This window comes from Barbus barbus (assembly GCF_936440315.1).
Source record: "Barbus barbus genome assembly, chromosome: 9".
Lineage (NCBI taxonomy): Eukaryota > Metazoa > Chordata > Actinopteri > Cypriniformes > Cyprinidae > Barbus > Barbus barbus.
Window position 1 is genome coordinate 12,125,484 of NC_136737.1, and position 14,896 is coordinate 12,140,379.

The 14,896-nt window shown below is 36.0% G+C and overlaps 1 protein-coding gene across 1 annotated transcript in view; it reads right to left on the reverse strand.

Annotated features, from left to right (window-relative positions):
* The window catches only part of LOC306874721 (prolyl 3-hydroxylase 2-like), a 46,598-nt gene extending 40,331 nt beyond the window's left edge, over window positions 1-6,267 (reverse strand). Inside the window, exon 1 of the mRNA XM_079424935.1 lies at window positions 5,689-6,267. Coding sequence (XP_079281061.1) covers window positions 5,689-6,096 — 408 coding nt within the window. The 5' untranslated portion in view covers window positions 6,097-6,267. The remainder of the gene's footprint in view (window positions 1-5,688) is intronic.
* Window positions 6,268-14,896: the final 8,629 nt, after the last annotated feature.

Here is a 14,896-nt window from a genome sequence, read left to right on the forward strand (position 1 = left end):
AGGACTGCAGGTGTCCTCTTTATGACATAATTTCCTCTTTATGTCTCTCACCCCCACCAATAAGCAGAAAGTTACGCTTCTCTTAACATGCACTAATATGAAATGCAGATACAATGAAACAACACTTAGTGGTGTGGCGCTCACGCGTACACCTTTCCAGGAAAGTACTCCGACACGTTCCAACGCTGGAGAGACTAGGGAGGTTTATTTATGTAGCGAACCTGAGACCTCCTCAGCTTTTAGTCAGATCCCCAAAGATTAAATACATGAGAGAGTGAAAGTGCAGGGCCAAGTGATTAGAAGGCCAATAATCTCTCCAGTGTAACCATTCGCCAACAATGGAGCAGTGTACTTTACCCCACTCACCATACAACTGATCTTCAGTAGAGGTCTGAAGAGTTGAGACTGAAATCAGGCCTCCCCATTGGGCCGTCTAAAGATCCTGAGTTCATACTGAGCAATTGTCTTAAACTTAAGCAGAAAAATGGAAGAAAGTACATTTAAACCAACAGAAGAACTTCAAACAAACTATTCCCAGTGACTGCATAAGCAAATAGCATATAGTGTCAATAAAACGAGCAATGAAAGATCTCATCATCTGGCAAAAAAATGGCAATGACTTGAATAGGATTGTTTGTTTCCAAAAAACGACATGACTGATCGTTTTTCCGCGTTCACATGTGTTTCTGAGATCCAACCCTCCTTCCAAAAGTGCTCTACACCCCCATATGACAACACACTAGCATGCCGCTCAGGTACTTGTTGACACCACTGTGAGCAGTGATTTACTGTGGAGGTGTCCGGTTACAAACAGATGCAGACATGTAGTGGAGTTTGTTCCAGGTCATTGCAGGGTCCTGGAAAATAAAGCCAACCTATGCTTGTCATTTATAAAACAGGCAATGAAAAAGTGCTATAGATGAGGAGATGAAAGAGATGAAGCAATGGGAAGTTGAAAACTTGTGTGTTCGATTGTTTGTTTGTTTGTTTGTTTTCATTGCCCTGGACTGCGTGTGGCCCAAAAGGTTATGCTGAATTACTGCAAGTATAATAAAATGTAAATAATGCATACTAGAAATATGGTTTGCTGAATGTACTGACAAGCATTTATGACAAACTAAAATATATTTTAATGGCATTTCTACTGAAACCTGTATGTCATGTTTTTCAATATTTTTGTAATTACACATTAAAGTTGCACTTTATTACATTTAAATTATCTTAACTTTAAAATGTAATATTAAATAACACATCAAAATAAGTCTCTTATGCTTTAGCTGTATGGAAAAGAGCAGCGTGGACATTCTGCAAAACATCTTTTGCTTCCTTAGGATAAAAGTTTTAATTCACTCTGTCTGCCAGATACTACATGCAAAGTTAAGAGGGTTAAAACTGGACAAGGTCTCAGATGACCAAAACAGAAATGATTTGCTCTTCACTAACACACGTGCACCAAACGCAGAGCTATTATTTTGATGGATTTCCTGTCACTTCCCTTTGCATGCACTGCAAAAAAATCTAGTTTACAGCAAAGGCTACAAACATAAAGTTTGCTCTAAATATGAATAAACACACTTTAACAGAAACAGAAACCACAGTGGGGCCCTCTCGAGTTTCAAGACGACCTTTTACCACACTCTGACTGCTCTCAGAAAACCAGCTGTCTTCAAATGTTTGATAAACATTTGTAATACTAAACACTGTTCTTCATAGACTCTATAGAAGGAAGCCATAATTTCATTCAAAATAAGCGCGAGAGAAGCCAAGTACGATAGAGCAACACCGTTCCAGACAGTAGACAGCCGTTTGTCAGGGCAAACAGATGTTTGCTTGGCTACCGCATCCCGTTTTCCACTCTTTCTCAGGCTTTGCCAAAATTCCCCCAAGAGTCTTTTCATTCATCGGCTTTGCCCAACAGCTCTAGGTCTTTCCTGTTGACCCCGCAGGACTCCTAAAACCAAGGCGAACCATGCAGGTTATTCTATCTTTATGGAGTCACATTATATCTGACGCAGTTTTACGAGGGCCTGAATCAAAGAGGATCCACTGATAAAGTAGCGACGTAAATCAAGATTTAACAAGAACTGACTTGTACTGTATATCAGCGAGCTGGATACAGCCGTTGTTTATCTCCACTCTCTGTCAAGTACAACATTTTGGCCTGTGATCTGGAAAACAAAGCCTGCCGTGAGATACGCATCTGCTCGACGAAGTAGCTCGATCTTGCAGAATTTGCAGTCTCTTGGAAGCACATGCAGTGGTTGTGTTTTCTTCATTGTAATCCCAGGCTGGGCCAGTTATTGTGCAACGAAATAAGGCAACCTGCCCACACATTCCTGATGGGCTGTTATCCACTTAGAATCGGTCATGCAGAAAATGTTTGGCAGAGGAAGTGCCAATGCTGTCTGGCTGACCGTGTTGATGGGCACAAACCGAACCCCGCCGAGCGGCTGGGGAAACCCGACACACTCACTGTTTTCAAGTGACGCAGGTGCACCGTTTGCTTAGTATTGAAGTGCTTACATAACTCGAATGACGAGCATTGGTAGTCTTTTAGATTATTAAAAGGAAAACATATACAGTGGGGTTCTATTAAAAACTATTACTGGATATCTTCTCAATCGCTCTATATTATATTCTGCCGAGGTGATGATGAAGAAAATAGGCTAATGGTGGAAAGAATGTGAAAAGATGCTGGCACGGTGCAATTCACAGGGTTTTTCCATGATGTTATCTGTTCTGGTTGCATTACAATAGATATGGGTTGGGCTTTTTGAGGTTTTGAAAAGAATGAAAGACAATAACAGCAACATTGAGGTCACAGTTGGGACACTAAACTTCTGAGTATCAAAATAAATTATTTGAAAAATAAAAAATACTATCCGTTTGATTACATATCAGGTCTACTGATAAAAGTGAGAAATGCATAGTCCTTTTCACATTTAACAGTTAGATATAGCTCAATATCAAGATTAAAGAAGACTTTGTGCAATATGATCACATAACTAAATATATATATATATATATATATATATATATATATATATATATATATATATATACATATATATATAAAAACTTTGTAGCAGCATGATGGCATAAAAAATAATAGTTTTAAATTAAAAATTATTTTAAGCATTTTAATTTAATTTTCATTTTAAAATGATAAATTATTTAATTTTTAAATTATAACTTAAAACTTTAGCAATAAAAACTGTAGCAATATGATGGTATTAAATAATAAAAGAAATGATACTTTACTAATACATATTTGTATTATTATTATAAAAAGTTTTTTTTTTTTTTTGGTAAATGAAAACAACTTAAAATTAAAAAGTTAAAACCACTTAAATTTGTAATATCTGCATATAGGCACTTTAAATAATCATAAAATATCAGTTGTTGAGTGAAATAATAATTTATTTTGACACCTGTAACCTGTCAACCTGTTACTGAATCAGTGATTAATTCAATGCAAGATTCATCACACAGATTCAAACCGGTAACTTAAGGTGATTATTTTAAATCGTATTGAACAACTTCAGCTCAAAAGAGCTGTTTGCGCTTGAACAGGACTACACACCTCAAGCTATTTTTTATGTAAGTCCGTGAGCACAATTCAACAGCAAGATGTGATTTGGCAAAGAAAATTTTGCATTTGTATCACACCAAATTCAATTCAGACTCGCATTCATAACGGTAAAATATGACTCAGCAGCGACAGTGTACAATGAAACATTTCCCTGTCTGTCAGCCCCAGTTCACAATTAAGTCGCTTTACACTTGACATATCTGTCCACAAAGCGAGAACAGGCATTTGTGACCCTGGATCACAAAACCAGTCATAATTGTCAATTTTTTGAAATTGAGATTTATGCATCATGTGAAAGCTGAATAAATACGTTTTCCATCGATGTAAGGTTTGTTATGATAGGACAATATTTGGCCGAGATACAACTATTTGAAAATCTGGAATCTGAGGGTGCAAAAAAATCTAAATACTGAGACAATTGCCTTTAAAGTTGTCCAAATGAAGTCCTTAGCAATGCATATTACTAATCAAAAATGAAGTTTTGATATATTTACAGTAGGAAACTTGCAAAATATCTTCATAGAACATGATCTTTACTTAATATCCTAATGATTTTTGGCATAAAAGAAAAATGGATAACTTTGACCAAAACAGTGTATTTTTGTCTATTGCTACAAATATACCCCAATTACTTAAGACTGGTTTTGTGCTCCAGGGTCACATTTTTGCTGAGCTTTGATCCTTCTATGATTGGTCCTTTTGATGCGAAAGGAACTAACCAATGACAGAGCAACAGGGGGCATGACTGCTGGCACAAAACTCATCCTTTCATTACCCAAAACAAGCTGCTGCCTTTCCCTTCAGAACAGCAAACACACTTTAAGAGGAAAACTAAATATTTGCCTAGATAAATGCTGATTGACCGAGGAACACAAACACACAGACTTGTCAAAGAAGTAACAGTTGGCGCCTGTGGGCCCTTCCTCCAGGCCGAAAAAAGCCTAATTATGCCAGGAATATGATGGGAGAGGGGGCCATGTGGTGAAAATATCAAAGAGAGGTGGAAAGCTATATATTTTCACAAATATCACCCCATATATACACACATAGACATTTCTTTATGACATTGACCGAGCAGGAGCGCTGACAGGAATGCGTCTGATCTCTCAATCTGGTCATTGGTAGAACTGTGCCGACATCATCTGCTGAAGTCTAGACTACTGCTTTTCTCTCTATTAATCACTTTCTGTCCCTGGGCAAAGGAATGAGTCTGATTTGGCTCACACTGACCGCTGCTCTTAGAATGTCAAGCTCTGTTCCTATATGTCTGGCCTTCCGTCCAAGCACAGTTTTAAATAGCTCAATCATTTTAGGATTTTAAGTTGAAGACTGTTAAGACATACAAAACACTCTCCGGAGGAGTCGTCTGTAAGGGCCTATGAATATTCAATCAATTTCCAACCAAATATGTAAATTTGCTGAAAATGTTAAGCCATCTAAGAGTTTGATTAGTTTGTTTCTTCATCCGAACAGATTTGGAGAAATTTAACATTACATCACTTGCTCACACGTGGATGTTCTGCAGTGAATGGGTGCCGTCAGAATGAGAGTCCAAACAGATGATAAAAACATTACAATAATCCACAAGTAATCCAGACCACTCCAGTCCATCAATTAACATCTTGTGAAGCCAAAAGCTGTATGTATATGTATATATATATATATTTTACCAGTAAACAAGTCATCTTGTCTTAATCAGGAGAGAAATATGCACAGATCAAGATCATTTATAAGCAAAAACATTTCTAAACAATAATGTTGGTGGGTTTTGATGTGAGAGGACATTAGGCTAAAGTCTTTTTTCACTGGAGGTAACGAGTAATTATGGATTATAGATCTTTAGCCAAAGATAATTTTAGATACTTTTAGCCAAAAGCAACAGTTAAAGTTTTTAAAACTACTTTAATGATGGATTTCTTTTTTACAAATATAAAGCTTTTCACTTCACAAGATTAGAGTTATGTGGATTATTGTGATGTTTTTATCACCTGTTTGGACTCTCATTCTGACGGCATTCACACGATGCATGTAGGCACCGAACTGTTATAACTATGTACGGAACCTTGCTCTGTCATGTCTACAAAACTTGTACTCACTTTTCTGTAGGCAAGTTGCAGGTAGTTATAGGGAATTCTTCTATTGAAATCTTGACTGACATCTTCACTAATTTTATGCATGGACTGGGCTCCAATTTGTCCTTCAATGCATTGATTTAAACAATGCCCTCTATAGAGGATCACTTCAAAAATCTTATCAGTCAGAAAGCTTTCAAAGCGATGCTGGTCACTGCATTTCAGCCTGCATCTGATTCTGGTCTGGCGCACTTCAGAGAAACTCTTCAGCGCGCTCTCCATGTACCGCACCACATTGCCATAGTCTCCTTTATAAAAAGCCTCCACTCCGTTATCATAAAGCAGGTCGAACGGTTCCAGGGTAGCCGATGACAGCAGAAGTGCCTGGAGGATACATGTCAAAAAGCCGTAGATTTTGGAGTTCACATCCATCTTCTGAAGCTGCTGCGTAATGGTGCGCAAAATAATGCGCTCTGAGAGTGATGAATAAACACAGTCCCGGCGGGTCTAGTGGATGTTACAGTGGAAACGAGGCTAATGAAAGTGACGGCTTAACTACCGTTCTAAGCTTCAAGGCAGTTTCGTTGTCACTCATAATGAATGACCGATTTCTGGGGACATTTTTAGCAATGACCCCCCCCGTCCCTCCCATAATTCTGTTCTGACTCCTCCCCTACAGCCCACACAAGAAGGAAATAACAATTGTTTAACATGACGACCCCCCGCTGTCTGACGCTTTATTTATTTATTGAACGACATATTAGTGCTCCTGAAATTTAGTACTTTAAATAAAAAGTATTTTCTCTGTTACAGACAATAGGCTGCACTGATTCACAGACACAGAACTTTCTAGTGAGATCTTCACAAAGCCCTTGAAAGCGAATACGACCTCCTGTCTCCCTCTAGAGGATAGAAACCATACTGCAACTCTCCTGAAATTCCACAATGTTCAGCCTACGTTTATAACAACCACAAATCAATGTTCGACTAAAAACATTTTAAATAAGTAAATGATAAGGGATAACAGTCAGGCGCTAAAGCTTCCGCTAATTTTGCAAATGTTTTGCAACAATGTGAAGTCTTAATCTATTTTAAGCAACAGTTTCAGAATTTCTAACAGACTTCCCGCCAAATGAAACACGCCTCCACTTTTAAAAAATCCCGCCGCAAAAACAAACCAAGGAAGCTCGAATTCTCATCTCCAGAGAGTTTAAAAAGCGAGAGTTTAAAAAGCGTTAAGAGTTCACACTCTGCAAGCTCGTGAAAACAACTTTAAGTTCATCTATCAAGCTTTGGGCTTCCGGTTTCCATATGAAAGCACAAAATAATTTAAGAAATAAAAGTGCCTCAAAGTCTTTCTGATTGGCTAAACAGGGAACCATGACCGCGGCCGCGCCAACCTTTTATTTTAGGGCTGTCAAAGCCATATAAGCCAACTTCAGAGTAGTTATTTTACTTTTTATTTTAAAAGAAAACAAAATAAATTTTTCAAAAAATAAAAAGAACGTTTCCAACTTATATTTTTTTGTTTTCTTGCTTCAACAGACTAATAGTATTCTCAACGTCGGCTATATTACAATTAATATTTAGATATTAAGATTATAAGTAGTAAAAATTCGAGTCGCAAGATGGCGCCAGTAAGACATTCAAACTTTCTCAGCATCACGGAGTGATAGCCTATAAGAAAGACATGAATATTGCTGTAAAGAAGGATCAGAAATACAGTCTATTGGTTTATTTCCACAACTAGAATCAGTTTAATATAGGCCTATTCACTGATCACAAGCATTTATAATAAGAATAATAATACATAAAATATGCTGAAGCTGTCATAATTTTGCATTGACATATATTCTACACTACATCACATCTTAGAATATTCTTCATCTTTAAAAATACTTTAAAATAGGAAAAAAATATCCCCACATTTACTGTAAAGTGATATGACATAATCTTCCTCTGTGGTCAACTCTGAAGCAATTACTATAAAATGGTTAATTACTGACTTTTTTAACACAATGCACATACACAACATTTAACCAGTGTCTGACATTCAGAAGAAGTTTAGGTATTCAGATGGTCTCAAGATCAATAACATAGTCTTTTTCAGGATTCCTGGAGACCGGATGCTTGCTGAGATTTTGTTTGGATTGTAGATGTGTCACGCTGCAGGCGCATAAGAGAATGCCTCCAAATAAACAAAACACGGATGCAACAAATGCACCAATCAGAGATCTGCCAACCACATACCTGCAGAGACCCAGCACAGATAGTCAATATTAGATTAGAGGCCATTGAACCTAATGAATATTAGAAACAATACGAAACAGAACAACATCTACCTCTCCGGCTTTTTGTCATTCTGAAAGAAATCATCAACAATTCCATATATAAACCAGCTGGTTATGCCCAAAGCAAGAAGACCTGGTTAGGAAAGAAGAATACACATAATTCACTTAATTCTAAATGCAGAGGAGGTTAGAGGCAATAGTGTTGTTTTATACATACGTTGAAATTTTGGCATCATTACTCCAGAAATCATTCTAATATGCCGATTTGCTGCTCAAGTAACATTTATTATTATTATTATCATAATCATCAATTTGAAAAAAGTTGTGCAGCTTACTAATTTTACAGAAATCATTAAATTTTTTCAAAGTTTTTTTTTAATCTATTTTTGATAAAAAAAATAACTCCAGTTTATTTGTATCCCTGGAGCACAAACCCAGTCTGAAGTCGCTGGGGTATATTTGTAGCAATAGACAAAAATACATTGCATGGGTCAAAATTATCGGTTTTTCTTTTATGCCAAAAATCATTAGGATATTAAGTAGAGATCATGTTCTATGAAGATATTTTGTAAATTTCTTTACCGTAAATATATTCAAACTTCATTTTTGATTAGTAATATGCATTGCTAAGGACTTCATTTGGACAACTTTAAAGGCGATTTTCTCAATATTTTGATTTTTTTTGCATCCTCAGATTCCAGATTTTCAAATAGTTGAATCTCGGCCAAATATTGTCCGATCATAACAAACCATACATCAATGGAAAGCTTATTTATTCAGCTTTCAGTTGATGTATAAATCTCAATTTCGAAAAATTGACACTTAAGACTGGTTTTGTGGTCCAGGGTCACATTTGTGATTTATTCAATAATTTTGAACTCACCACCGCACGCAGAAAGGATTCCTCCTAGGAAGGCAGCTCTATCCTTCGACTTCTTGTCCTCTTCTAAGCATCTTATACATCTGAGACCAGAAATGGCCACCAGCACGGCGAGGCTTGAAAAGACAATGTTGACGATCATGATCGCTCGGCCCACCTGGATTTCAACTGCAACAACACACAGCAGCGATTACAACAGAAGTCAATGGCAGATGGATCCATAATCCACAGGACAGATACTCACAGGTCTGATGAAGAAAAGACTTGTAACTTGTGCAGCGCACGTGAGACGAACTATCCTCTGAGCACTCCATCCACAGTCCTTTGTATTTGTCCAGAATTACAGTCTGGTCATTGTGATGTCCAAGGACTTTCCATTCGTTTGTAAATGTGCCTATAATGAGGCCACATAATCCAGTAAAGGACAGAATATAACCGATAAACTGAAGACCCATGGATGGATTAGAAGACGAATTCAGTGTTTTAGTGTATGTGTCCACTGTACTATAATGCAAGCTTAGAAATCCGGGCTGCTATTTATTATCATGTGAGGTGTGAATCAACCATCATGTCATTCGTGGACAGGATATTGGGTCAGATTTCCTTGAAAGTAGCCGCTTTAGTCTGGAAAAATCTAGCTTGAACTTCTGTAGTTATAGGTGTGAAGCAGAGGTCAAGAAGGTCAAGAAGGTTGTTGGTTCAATCCCCTTCAAATCAGTCAATCCGGATAAAAGCATCCTTTAAATAAACTGTTGCATTTTTACTTTGATGTACTAATATTAAGGAGCACAGAGATGAGTAACGCTTCATGTGAAATGATGTGTTGCTCTCCAAAGTACATAAATCAGCACATTCCTTCTGATGATAAATGCATCGTGATCTTGATAAATCGTACAGTTTGTTTCAAAACTATTTACTCTAAGACAAATCCAAAAGATATATTTATTGTTTCCATTCATAATCATGTTCCCTCCTCTTTTTGGTTTGTGATTGTAACAGGAAACAAATGGATGGGCCACTAATATGTCGGGAAGTGCATGTCATCCGCTAATAGTAACAGTGACTAATACTGTTGAGAAAAAAAAAAAGTTCAAATAAAAGTTTATTTTATTTAGAGGCATTTCGTGTTTTTTTTTTTGTTGTTTTTTTTAAAGATACCCCAGACCTTTGAATGGTAGTATTTTCTGATTTCTGAAAGATCACGTGACAATTAAGACTGGAGTATTGATGCTGAAAATTCAGCTTTGCATCACAGGAATAAAATTACATTTTAACATATATTCAAATAGAAAACAGCCATATTAAATTATACAAATATAGCACATTATTACTGTTTTTACTGTGGTTTTGATCAAAGAAATTCCGCTTTGGTAAGCATAAGAGACTTATTTAAAAAAAAAAAAAAAAAAATTATATATATATATATATATATATATATATATGTATATATATATTGACCACTAGTGTATATGTTTTTTTTTTTCTTTAAAGGGTTACTTCACCCCAAAATGTAAATTTTGTCATTAATCACTTACCCCCATGTCGTTCCAATCTGCATCACCGTAGCGCCATTTTGCACGCTGCTTTCTTCCAGCGCTACGGTGATGCAGAGGAGACAAATTGTTGAATAAAGTCATTATTTTTGTTTTCTTTGCGTATTAAAAGTATTCTCATCGCTTAATAAAGTTGAGATTGAACCACTGATGGCAGATGGTCTATTCTGACGATGTCTTTCATACTTTTCTCGACAGTGTTATTTACTCGGCAGTCACAAGCCTCCCGGTTTTCATCCAAAATATCTTAAATTGTGTCCCGAAGACGAACAAAGCTTTTACGGGTTTGGAACGACATGAGAGTAAGTGATTAATGACAAAATTTAACCCTTTAAAAGTAACCCTTTAACTTGCAAGGATGTTACGTTGCAGGATTGTTTTTTTTACAATCAGATTTCAACTTTCGTTTTATGTGCAGGTCGAATTATAATAAACTGGGAAATATTTGAAAATGCCTTCAATTGTTTTTTTTTAATTTATTGTTAAATGTGTATTTTTGTAAAACACCTTAATGAACCGTTTCAATACATATTGTGTGAAAGTAAAGAACTACTTTTTGTTCAAACTTCTGCAAAAATTGTTTTGTGATATTTAGGAGGTAAATCAGGAGTTTAAAGAAATCAACAAAGAAAACATGCCAGAAACAGCAGTGTCATGTACTGTATTGGCTCTTGCACAAAAATGTATTCCAATACTCAACGACTGTACAAACACACTTTTTAGTTTTATCGCAGTACTCATCTATTGCTGTAATACATAGTGATTTCATTCTTTTGAAAAGTAGCACACATCTCCTCAATAAGCTACATGATTTGAAATCCCATTCATGTAAAGCCTGAAAAAGTAAAAAAAAAAAAATTAATAGTGCATAATGACAGAATCTAGTGCCTTGTGGTCCTTCTGTATACTGTCTGATTGAAAGCTCATTATCAGTTCTCTCTTGAATTAGTTCATCCAAAAATGAAAATTCTGTCATCATTTACTCACCTTCCACTTGTTCCAAACCTGTATGCATTTCTTTCTTCCGTTAAGCACAAAAGAAGATCGTTTGAAGAATGTTGTAAACAAACAGTTGACAGTACAGACTGACTTCCATTGTATTTATTTATTTATTACAGTGAATGACTACCATCAACATTCTCTTTTAAATATCTTTTTCTGTGCAGGAGAATTGGAACGACACAATTTTGGGGTGAACTATCCCTCTAGGCAAGCATAATACAAATCTGCGTATTTAAGAGAATACTGAAAATGACTCTGACTCATATTATACAACTAAAAGGCCAGTTAATACATAGAACGATAACTAGTGTCCGCACCAACAGATCATTTATTATAAGTTATATTTTATCCTCTGCCACTTCAAATGCTCAAGCTTTAAGAATCCACTAAAATCCATTTCAAAAATAAAATGTCAATTTTGACTTCTTTATATATAGTTTAAAATAATATATTTATTTTATCTACATTTATATAATAATTAGGCTATATATTATTATAGACATTTTTAAATATTGGATTTTACATTCATTTTACCCCTGTCACCTCAATGGCAAAAAGTGTCCCAATTTACATAAATTCACCATATATCCAAATATTTTTTCTTTATAAAGATATTATAAAGCGTAGCCGGCTAAACCCTCAAACATGTGCCCCAGCATGTGCCTCAGGACCGCCGCTCTCAAACCTGTCAGATATCATTCCTGGAAACACAGCCCGAGGCCCAACGACACATAACTATGGGAATACTTTCTCTTTTTTTAAAATCACTCTCATAACACTATTCAGATGTGGAGTGAATATGAGGGATTTTCTGAGGGGGCTGTAGGCTACTATTTCTCCATCTCTGCAAAAAACTAAATATCCAACAGGTTGGATTTATCTTCAAGTAGCCTGATCTGTATTTTTTTTATTAGACGGAATAAGTTTTTACACGCATTTCCAACCTGTTTGAGTTTAATTAGCACTGACTCGACACACCCTCATGTGACCACCTGTACCGGTTTTTCCTGAAGATGTGCCGCAGGCTCATCGGCCCAAAAAGGGTAAATGACGAGAATTAAAGTGAAGTCTATTGAGGTGCATTCACACCTGCGCACCGACACACCTAAACCTCACTCACGGAGGAGAAAGTGTCGAGGGGAACGCTTTAAAACCATTTGGAGGTTGTGAGCGCTGAGTATCGGGTGTGTAAATAGCAATGTTTCGACATGAAACATCTCAGGTAAGCAACTGTCATTACTACTGAGGAGAGCAGTTAGCGTTACTGACAGACACGTTAGTGTAGTTGAATGGGGTATTAAATATGAGAAAAAAATACAACTTACAGTTGAACACACAGCATTGTTCACGCATGGCGTGTTTTTTCATGTTTTCACACACACACACAAACCACTGTGGAAGATGTGTCGCTTCCAACGGTGCCTTACTGTTTTTAAGATGGCGTGACAAGTTCAACTTTTAAAAACACTGCTGTCTTGTTTTTTGTTTTTTTTCAAATATCTCAGAATTCTATCAGAATTCTAGAACCACAAGGGAGAGAAATACAGTTCACTCCGTGATTTTCAATTATTTCACGATGCTTTTTACTGCAAAAATTAAAAAAAGACTTAAAGGCGATTATTTTTTCAATAGGCCTAATATATATATTTTTATATATATAGTAGGCTAATACTATATTTTAATAGGCTACTATAAATTATTTGGTTTAGCTAGCATGTGACAATTCTAATGATAAATTAGTCTATAGGTTACATTTACTATCGAAAGTACGTGAATAGCCTATAAGCATGCAATTTTTGATTATAGCAGTATTTATCAATACATCTCTCATTTTACTAGCTATTTATTGTTCTGATTCATCCATTTTAAAAGTAGCCCACAAATATTCCATGTTGCGTAATCAAAAAGCATGATTTTACACAAACTGTGAATCTTAAACAAGATTGAAAGTGTTTTTTATAATATATATGTTGAAATAAAACTGAAATTTGTTTTGGCTAAATCATTGCACGCTGCAAGATATCTGCTTGAAATGTAATACTAAGCACTGAGGCTTAAAGATCATTTCCTGTTAAAGCTAATAGGTTCTATTAATGTGGATGCAGTTTCAGAAGTATGCTCCCGTTTTATTTCAGATGCTGCATAAAACCTGGACTTTCTGACCTGCAGTGCACATTGCTAGGAATCGTGGCTGAGATGAGCAGCAGGATTTCAGTCATTGTTTCTAGTAGTGGGCGCTGCAGATATTCAGCTTCTTACCACGGAGAGCCAGTCCTAAGAAGAAAATGGTTCTCAAACCTGTCCTGGGCACCCCCAGCCACCACACATTTTGTATGTCTCTCTCATAGGCCACACCCATTTCAAGTCTTGCAGACTCTACTAATGAGCTGATGAGTTGAAACAGGTGTGTGAAATGAGGGAGACATACAAAATATGCGGTGGTTGGGGTCGCTCAGGACAGGTTTGAGAATGGCGCACAAATGTACAAGAAATGTTTTTGGTTGGCGCTGGATGGCAGTAGAGGGCAAGGCAGAAGCACAGGGGAGTGCTTCTGTCATGTGAGGATCTGCAGCGTTTACACTGGCAAGTAACTGTGAAAATCTTTGGCATGTAGGTGAACCTGCCCAGGAGAGGCGGCTGTTGGCATTCACACTTCCTCATTCATTTGTAATTGAGGCCTTTAGGCAGAAAATAACCACACCGGAATTTGCATTTCATCAGCCATTCATTATAAAGTTTCTATGTAATTGCTGTTGTCCTGGGTTGGGATGTTTTATGGAATTATTAAGGGTCAATGACAAAGATGATGATTAAAAACAAAAATATTGAAGCTGGGAATGCAAGGTGCATATTCGTGATGGTTCCATGTGTTTTCAAAACTGATTTTCAGAATTGATTTATTGACAAAGTGTTGTAACACTGTTACACCATGAATAACATGTACATCAAATCATTGTTTTAATAAAAAAAGTTTACAAACTTGAGCAAGGATGCCTGTCAGGGTTGCCTCTGTGATATCATTTCCTGTTCTATCACATGACAAAATGAAAGTGGAAAGTCTTCCTTTTTAAATAATCTTAATATGAAAGTGCTTATATGCCTTGGAAGAATTTAGGTCTTTAAATATTTGTAAATGATCATAAGGATACTCACTACGTTTCACTGACCCTTTGCTTTATTTTATTTATTCATAAAGAAATATTGTCTAGCACCAGCCAAATTATTTAGGCACAATTTGCATCAAGTTTTTCATCCATTTTATTTAAATTAAGTAGTTCATTTAATGTTTTCTGTATGAAACATACAATTGCTAAAAAATAAATCATTTTTAATTTTTATTCAGAAAAGTTCCATTATGGTGTGCTTAAAGGTTTAAAAAAAACAAGGAAAAAGCAAATAAATGCATTACAAAACAAAAAACGTTTGTTACACTAATCCTTTTATATTATACTAAAAATATTGACCAATATTATATATTAAGGCACAATATTGATCCTAAATAAAGA